The sequence below is a fragment of the Spinacia oleracea genome, chromosome 2, assembly GCF_020520425.1.
Source record: "Spinacia oleracea cultivar Varoflay chromosome 2, BTI_SOV_V1, whole genome shotgun sequence".
Classification (NCBI taxonomy): domain Eukaryota; kingdom Viridiplantae; phylum Streptophyta; class Magnoliopsida; order Caryophyllales; family Amaranthaceae; genus Spinacia; species Spinacia oleracea.
Genome location: NC_079488.1, coordinates 65057958 through 65067143, shown reverse-complemented (window position 1 = coordinate 65067143; position 9186 = coordinate 65057958). Strand labels below are relative to the sequence as shown.

General features: G+C 35.3%; 1 protein-coding gene across 1 annotated transcript; it reads left to right on the top strand.

Moving 5' to 3' along the window:
• The first annotated feature begins 794 nt into the window (after window positions 1–794).
• On the top strand, window positions 795–5407 carry LOC130467474 (protein FAR1-RELATED SEQUENCE 6-like). The gene is made up of 5 exons (XM_056835982.1): window positions 795–1234; window positions 1787–2638; window positions 2687–3224; window positions 3597–3678; window positions 4833–5407. The coding sequence occupies exons 1-5, from the start codon at window positions 795–797 to the stop codon at window positions 5405–5407; spliced, it is 2487 nt and encodes an 828-aa protein (XP_056691960.1).
• The last annotated feature ends 3779 nt before the right edge of the window (window positions 5408–9186 follow it).

Below are 9186 nucleotides of genomic sequence, written 5' to 3'. Positions count from 1 at the left end.
AGGATTATAATTAAATAAATTAGTATCCTAATAGGATTCCAAATCCTTTTCCATAACTCTATAAATAGGTGCCTAGGGTCACATATTTACAATGAGTTTTCAAGTATTCAAAGTGAGTTTTTGAGAGAAAAATTCAGTCACACAATTGCCTAAAAGTGCCGAAAATAATAGTACCTTAAGGGCGATTCTAGTTGGTCAATCTTAAGGCGGATCCGGACGTGCTGTGGACTATCTACGGAGGGACGACACTTGGAGTCCTAAAGACTTGTTCTTGTTCGGTTCGGGCGCAGCTAGGGAAGGCACGCAACAAAGAGTATGCATCTAAACTATGCTAAATGATTATGTGTAAATAATATGTATTCCTGGCTTTATGGTTTTTCCGCATGATTTATGAATTGTCATATGTATCATAACCTAACAGGAGGAGGCTCAGGAGGATGAGGAGGCTCAGGAGGATGAGGAGGCTCAGGAGGATGAGGAGGCATCCGTAAACCATGTTGATAAAATCCCAACTGTGGGGATGTCCTTTACTTCGGGCAATGAATTTGCTGATTACTGCCATAAGTATGCGTATAATAAAGGTTTTGAGTTCTCTGTGAGATCAAGTTCAATATATAATAGATGAGTACCGTGAAGAAGGAGTTAACAAAAAGGGGGTAGGGGATAAAGAGCCCATGTATCATATGATGAGAAGGATTCGATTTATTTGTAACAAAGGAGCCCCGAAAAGGGGGGAAAGAACTAAAGTTACGGGGTGTAAGGTGTTTGTAGATGCGCGGCTAGAGAATGACATGATGGTAATCAAGCATTGTGATTTGTCTCACAATCATGATCTTTATCCGGATCACACCCGGCTAATGGCGAACTATCGATGTATTGATGAACAATCTTTTCAAAAGATGGTTCTGAATGATGCAACTGGGATATCTTTGAATAAGAGCTTTAACTCGCTTGTGATTGGGAGTGGAAGACATGCAAATGTATCATACAATCACCGCGACCTGAGAAATGCAGTGAACTTGGAACGTAGGCGTACCATATTTGGAGGTGATGCAGCTGCTGTTGAAGCACACTTTAAGAAAATGCATGAATTCAATAAAGACTTCTACAGTGCAATCCAAACGGATCAAGAAGGGAAGCTCTTGAACGTTTGCTGGGCTGATGCAAGGTGCATGGCACAATACAAAGATTTTGGAGATATTATCACATTTGATACAACTTTCCTATGCAACAGGTATGATACATGTATCCTACATGATATATATTTTTTGAAAAAACACCATTTTAACATTTAAGGGATCATTAATGTTTTATAAACAGTTATAATTTTTATTTTTTTGAAAAACAGTTGAACATAGCATCTGCATTTAAAATACATTAGATTATCATTTATAGGATGATTTATGTTTATTAATGAAAATGGATTAAGTTACAATTTATAGGATCGTATTAGTATCATTTATGTTTCATAAACTTCTTTTTCATTTAAAACACATCATATTTTATTTTAGAGGATCATTTGTATTTACTAAATATTGAACGTAGCATCTGTATTTAAAATACATTAGATTATCATTTATAGGATATGTTTATTAATGAAAATGGATTAAGTTACAATTTATAGAATCGTGTTAGTATCATTTATGTTTCATAAACTTATTTTTCATTTAAAACACATCATATGTTATTTTAAAGGATCTTTTTATATTTACTAAACATTGACGTTCTTGATTGGATAAGTAACAACAATGATGCGAATAATATATCTTTTAACTTTATTTATCAGGTACAAAATGCCTTTTGCTCCTTTTATTGGCTGTAATCATCACGGCTCATCAACCGTCCTTGGTGCTGCCCTAATAACCCACGAGGATGCAGAATCATTTGTTTGGGTATTAGAACAATGGCTGCAGTGTATGGGAAAACCCCCAATGGGCATCATCACCGGTCAGTGTAAGCCTATTGGAAAGGCAGTCCAGACTGCATTTCCTGGTGTGCCGCATAGGTTATGTGTTTGGCATATTATGCAGAATGCAAGCAGAAACTTGGGCAAGTATTCGAGCTGGAAAGAAATAGATAAAGATTTTCAAGTAGTCGTGCACGACACACTGACCATCGAAGAATTTGAGGATGCATGGAAATCCATGGTTACGAAATTTGGGTTACAGATTGACAAATGGATAAATGAAACTTATCGTATTCGGGCCAGTTGGGCCCCTGGTTATTGGCGGAGCTCATTTTGGGCTGGAATGTCATCATCACAACGGAGTGAAGGAATGAACCGCTTTTTCAAAACATATGTAGGCTTAAACACGTGTTTGGTACAATTCATGAAGCAATTTGAGGCAGCTCTTAGAGGAAAAGTGGAAGAGGAAAAGAAGTTATATCTCGACTCACAAAATAAACCATATACTTATAACAACACCCCAATTGCGGAGGTAGTGTTCTGCAAGGCATACACCAATACAAAGTTTAAAGAGGTGAGGGGTGAGGTGATGGGTCTGACGCACACAAATATTGTGAGTACTGGCCGTGATGGCACAAAATTCTTATATGATGCGGTGGAGAAGATCCCAATCCCCATACATAAAGCAAAGCAGAAGACTTTTCAGGTTACCATTGACAAAGAAATGGGTGTGTTTACTTGCTGATGTATGCTTTTTGAGTTTCGGGGAATTTTGTGCAGGCACATCATTCGGGCGATTCATAGTGAGGATGTCAACTCTATACCTGATAAGTACATTTTGACTAGATGGAGGAAAAACGTAGTTAGGGATTACGAGAGTATCAAGGTTGAGTATTATGAACCAAATGACTCAACCCAAGTGAAAAACAGTAGGGAGGTAGCAAAACGGAACAACTACATTTCTACGTTGGCACTGCACAACAGTGAGACACTCTCGATTTTTATGGAAGCCACTGAAAAAATGCGTGAGAGTCTTGAAGATACAATTGGTATTAAGACGACTGATGGTGATGATTTTATGGACTGGTGGGACCCTTCGAGTAAGAGGGTGTTTGGCCGCCGTAGGTTAAGGCCAAAGGAAAACAATAAACAACACCTCGAACGCTCCGCAGTGCCAGTTGAAGGGGCCAGTAAAGATCCGACAGACCAAAGAGGCAAAGGTAGGGCTCAAGAGAAAAGGAAAAAGCACCCAGCTGAGAAAAGAACAAGGAAAAGGCGAAAAAATGTTGTGCACGACACAGACGAGGATATGGACGAGGTATGATCTTTTAATTCCATTCGTTAGACTACACCTCAAATAAAGAAAATAAATTGTAGGCCATCAAAATATATCATTCTAGTTTTTGCGATGTTACAATATTATATACATAATCTATTTATGCTAGCTAATTTTTTTCATAGAAAAGGGTTTATGTTCTTCATTCTTGTTTTTAAAGATTAATTATTGTATATATAGAATCTTTTTCTGTTATTATATGTATATATAGGGTTTATTTTATTCTTTATACAAGTACGACGAGAATATTGTGGTACAAATACTAATACACAGTATAGAAATCATAATATTGCATAACATATTATTCTGTTTTTTTTTTATTGAATTTTCTATTTTGTGTTCGATTTTGCAAAGGAGAGTGATGAGGCATTGCCAAATGGAGAACAAGGCCATGTTGATGCTGGTAGAAGTGCTGGTGGAACTGATTCTTACTACGGTAGAACATATCAATATTACGGCGGAAATTTTAGCAATCCAGGATACAATCCTAACTTTTTCGCACCCAGCAGCAGTAATTATCGTCCGAATATATATCTGAACCAGCAACCACTTGGAAGAGGTTATCCCAACTTCAGCGTGAGAAATCCGCAACAGCTTTCACAATCATACATGTCGCAAGGATCAAACCAATATTCAGCTATGCGTCCAGGCTTTTGACAATATTTACATTATCATGTTTTGATGTACTAGATATTTTAGTTGACAACTGTGTTTTGGAATCACCATCATCTAGCTATACCATTTTCCTTCTTTTGATTTTACAAGTGTTGTTGTGTTAGTTTTTATAATTTACATTATCATGTTTTGATGTACTGAATATTTTTGTTGACTACTGTGTTTTGGAATCACCATCATCTAGCTATACCATTTTCCTTCTTTGTTAAGTGTTGTTGTTTTAGTTTTTATATTTTGATCTGTTATAATGAAATTGTTAACTATTATCATGATTGTTGTTTTAATTGGATCACTTTTATTAACAAGTAATCAAATGTTGCAACTAATACGTCTTGTAGTCTTGTCACAATGGGCACCACAATGCTACCTAATTTTTCAGTTTATTTCCATGTGTTCCAAGCTTCCCTAAGGTAGCTTTTTTTTGTTGAAGGTATTATATGATGTTATAAGATCATATTTTGTTAATATGGTATCATACAATAAACTACCAATCACACAGAATAGTGTAAAAATATATATGTTCCACATAACAATGATGAGCGACATTTTTGTCGCTCTTAGCTTAGGATTTTAGTTCATTTTATTAGCATTTTATTATTATTTTTGCTTAGTTTTATCGTTTTTAGTTCGTTTATTGCATTTTTGCATTAATCGTAATATTTTCTCGTCTTGCGTAGATTTTAGTCGTTTTTACTCTAAACGTGCCTTTTGTGCGCATTCTCATTGCGTAAGAGTCGTTTTGAGTATTAACGTGTTAATAATGTGTCATTATGCTTGTCGACGAGTTATATGTTTTACGATTTGCAAAAATGCGAAACGAATTAATAATTTGATTTTCGATTTTTAATAAAATGCTATACGATTTACTAATGTTTTACGGCACTTTGCTCTTGTGTGTGTGTTGCTGCCATTTAGTTGCTGCCACGAGCCTTGCATTGTCTCAACAACAGGCCATAGCAACAGCAATTGTAGTGCATACAAGAGCAAGCAATGGCAGCCGCTGCAGTGGACACACACACGAACAACAACAGCCACTGCAGCAGTTTAGAGCTGCTGTATTCGTGCCCGTGCAGCAGCCCCGTGGGCTCTCCAACATGTGCCTTGGCAGCAGCAACATAAGAGCATATATATCAGCTATATCCCTGCAGTATTACACGCCAACAGCAGCAAGAAAAGCCACAGAAACAGCCCACAAGTGCGCTCAAACAGCAGCCATAGCTGCTGTACTTGTGCGCACAAACAGCCTTGTACAGGCCTTGCAGCAGCCCCTTTTGAGCTCGTTTTCACGAGCCTTGCTTGCCCCTTTGATAGTGGCTGTGCACAAGCATAGAATAGCTTACACAACACTGAATATAACACGCAACAACAGCAGCAATCGAACAAATACAGCAGCTACACGAGCATCTACTTGGCTGCTGTTGTTTGAGCTTCGCTGCTGCTCACTTGAGTACCTTGATAGCAGCCTTGTAGCTACACAACAGCAGCAATAAGCAAGTGTTACAGAAGCCTTATAGCAAGAAGAATAGAAGCAACGAGCAAGAAGAATAGCAGCCAAAGCAACACGCTAAAAACAGCAAGAGCTGCCAGTTGTGCGAACACACAAGTTTGGTGTGCGAGCACACACTTCTGTGCGAGCACACTGGACTTTCGTGCGACCACACGAAATGGCAAAATTGATGCAGTTGCTCAGTGGTATTTGGTGCGAACGCACGGCTTCTTTTGTGCGAACACACGGCTGCGCGGAGATGTTTAAATACGAAAATCGCAGCATTGTTTAGAACGTAGAATTAGTTTTAATTTTCATTTTCAGATTTTAGAATTAGAATTCTAGAGAGAGAAATAGTTTAGGGCTTAGATTAGAGATTAGGATTAGGATTCATTGCTTCAAATTCTTCAATTCTTAGTGAATTCAATCATCATTTTCAGATTTCTTTTTCTCTTTGCTTTGAGTTTTGTTCTTCATTTTGTTCTTCAAAGTTTGATGCAATTTCTTCATTTCAATGTATAATCCTAATTCTTGTTTTGATTTTGTTCTTCAATTCTTTAATTGCTTTGTTAATTTCGTTCTTGCTTAGATTTTATGCTTGAATTCTAGAATTAGTTTCTCATTTTGAATTTGCTTGATTTTTCCCCAATTTTTGTAATTTGAATTTTCTGATTTTCTTTGTTTCAATTAGTTTCATTAATTCAATTCGTTTCATGATTAGGATTAATATTAGTTTAATGTTGATGTTAATCATGCTAATTGAGTAGTTTAGTCTAGAGGTTAGGGATGAAGCTTTGGGATTGAATTTGGAGAAGTTTTGGGGATATTCATGATTGATGTTGTGATTAAATGTGATTCGGTGCTAGGACATCCATGCCTAGTTGAGTAGTAGTCGCGAATGCTATTTGATTAGAATCAATTGGAATGCATGGTTAGGTTTGGCAAGACATTGTGGGCCTAATTTGTGCAAGTGGATAGTAGTGCCTATTATATGCTAGTTAGTTTAATCTAGGATTAGGCGAGAGCTCTTCCGAGGGTTAGACGCTTAGCGTTCCCTATCCGAGAGGTGGCGGGTTCGTCATTAGTTTCTATTCCCCTATGCATCAAGTCTTTGCATATTCATGATTGTTTGGACCTTGTGCTTCCTTTGATTCGATTTCCATAGCCGATTCCCGAAATCTCTAGAATTTCTTTATTTGTTTGCATTTCTATCTTTGATTGGTTTAATTCAAAAACTCAAATTCCTTCCGAACTAGCTTGTGAACGCATAGATTGATAAGTCAAACATATTCATTCCTATGGGACGATCCCTATGCTTGCCGCTATAGTCAATATAGCCGGTAGTTTAGGTGTTTTATAAATTTTGTTTGATTAGGTTGTTTTCTATCAACGACGGAAAATACACTTATCAAACAAGCACAAGAACAGTAAAGCTATACGTTTTTTTTTTATTCTTGAGGTGAATAGTAGCTTTAAGTTTATTGAATATCATATTAAACCTGAATAGTAAGCGTTTTTTTATTCTTGACGCGAATAGTAGCTTTAAGTTTATTGAATATCATATTAAACACGAAGGGTTTCATGTTCGATGTATTTCAATAAGTTGGAGAATATAGTTCGTGAAGGTGGTATCATTCCAAGCGTTCAATCTTCATGGTCACCATTGATGCTCTTTGAAGCTCTTTAAATTTATTTATTTATTCACTTTTTTGTTAAAAAAAAAGGGTTAAGTGTGAATTAGTCAAAATATTTTATTTAAAAAAGATGTTGAAAAGTTTTTATCTTATAACTTTTTTAAAAAATCGGTTAACAAAATACAACATGATTTTAGTTTCTTGGAAAGGGTTTGTAATACATAGGATAAATAAAAGCCATAATGATTGTGGTTTTATCGATTTTGATTTCGTCATGTAAATATTGATCCCATAAATATGTGATATAAAAAAAAATCCTAATTTGAAATTTTATTATGAATTTTATTTATAAGTGGGGGGCAGTGAGAATAAATTATATGCACGTTTGAAACTATTTTTATTTTGATCAAAGTTGCACTAATTTTTTGGAGGGGTATATTTTACGTAAAATCTATTTTGTTTTAAAAGGATCAAACAATATTTAGATAGGGAAAAAAACATAAAAAATGTATTTGATTTCTTTATGTAAATATTGATCCCATAAAACATGTGATATTAAAAAAAACAAAATCCTAAGGTCTTGTTAGGATTCGAACCTTGGTGTTTTATGAAGTTTAGGAAGCGTTCAAGTAACCAATATGACAAAGGGGTATCAGCACGTCTAATTTGCAATACATATTAATTTGACACTTCAAATACGGATTCTTTTAAAAAGGATGATCCCATAAACTAGTGTACTGATTTGAAAAAAAAAAATTGCTCATGTTGCACGCATGTCAGGGTTGCAGTGACCATCATGACAAGTGGGTATCAACACGTCTATAGTTTAAACATAAATTCTTTTCATCTATTTAGATGGAGAGTATGATTTTATTTGTTTTTTGATGTACTTAAAATTGTAATGATTCCACGACATCATAATTCATGTTAAAGTAGATGGTTTTAGTTGTTATCGTATTTTATGTATCATTGCAAAATCATCTGTTACGATGGCATTAGTTTAGAAAATTTTATAAGCGTTTTTATACAATAAGATTATTATGACCACACCTTTTCCTATAATACAATACAATAATAAAATAAGTCGTGAAGGCTTGACAAATGAATTAACTTCGCCACTTGAGTATTCACCACATGTTATAGATATGTTGAATTATGAACCCAAGTTCGATTCTTAACTAGTTTTTGGGCCCGTTCGACGAACGGGCTGGTTATATGTTGGTCGGGTAATGGAATTTAGAAATTATGTGACAATAATTAAAACTTTAACATATGAAGTCTTGTCTTTTTAATCATTACATTTTTCTGCTAATGTTCATCTTCCCTGAAAAAATAGATCCACTTTAAATCACTTATTACCACCAATAACATATTATTTGTACAAAAACCAAACAAATTTGCAACTATTAGAGTTTACGACTATATTCATGTTATCCAATTAAGGGAAAACTTAACAAAGTCTAACTATAGGGTGAATCGGGTGCTAACAAAAAAATAAACAAAGTCTAACTATTGAACTATACTGACAAAACTTTTCTTATAGGAGAACTAAAACTAATTGTAAGTTCCCCTAACAACAAAAATATACAAATTAAACTCACCTAAAAGTCTCAAAATGCCGATGACGATTTACCCACCTTTAATCATTTGCATGGAAACCATACATTATAAGATTATCCTTCTCTGCAAAATGAATTGCAACTAATTAAGCAAGAAAAATAAACAACATACTTCCAATGTGCTTAAGAAAAATCAAGAACAACGTGCTTAGAGAGAGATAGGGGGCGGAGGTGGTATTACAGCTTGAATTGCATGCATGCAAATAAACAATAGAAATGTTGAATTAAAGCACCCAATAATCTCCTACCTATTCAAAACGGATCAGTCAAAATGTGTACTGGTGAGGTTAAATTTTGAATTAATGCTACAGGAGAAGGGGAGAAGATTTGGGGATTGAATTAAATTGACATTGAAAATAATTAAGCTTGGAGAGTTTATGGGAAGGTGAAAAATGGGGAAGATGAAGTAGGGGACAGTAGTTTAGGCATAATCAAGTTGAGTATCGATCCTAATTTTGGGTAATCCCTCCGTCCCGTTTTTGTAGTCCTGATTCTATTTTAAGCGTCCCACAATTATAATCATGTTTCTA

Excerpts from the sequence above, each read along its gene's own strand:
- LOC130467474 (XM_056835982.1), top strand. The coding sequence starts at position 795 with ATGGTAATCAAGCATTGTGATTTGTCTCACAATCATGATCTTTATCCG. Across the intron at positions 2,639-2,686 it reads ATTGACAAAGAAATGGGTGT|GCACATCATTCGGGCGATTC; the intron begins GTTTACTTGCTG and ends AATTTTGTGCAG. Across the intron at positions 3,225-3,596 it reads CAGACGAGGATATGGACGAG|GAGAGTGATGAGGCATTGCC; the intron begins GTATGATCTTTT and ends GATTTTGCAAAG.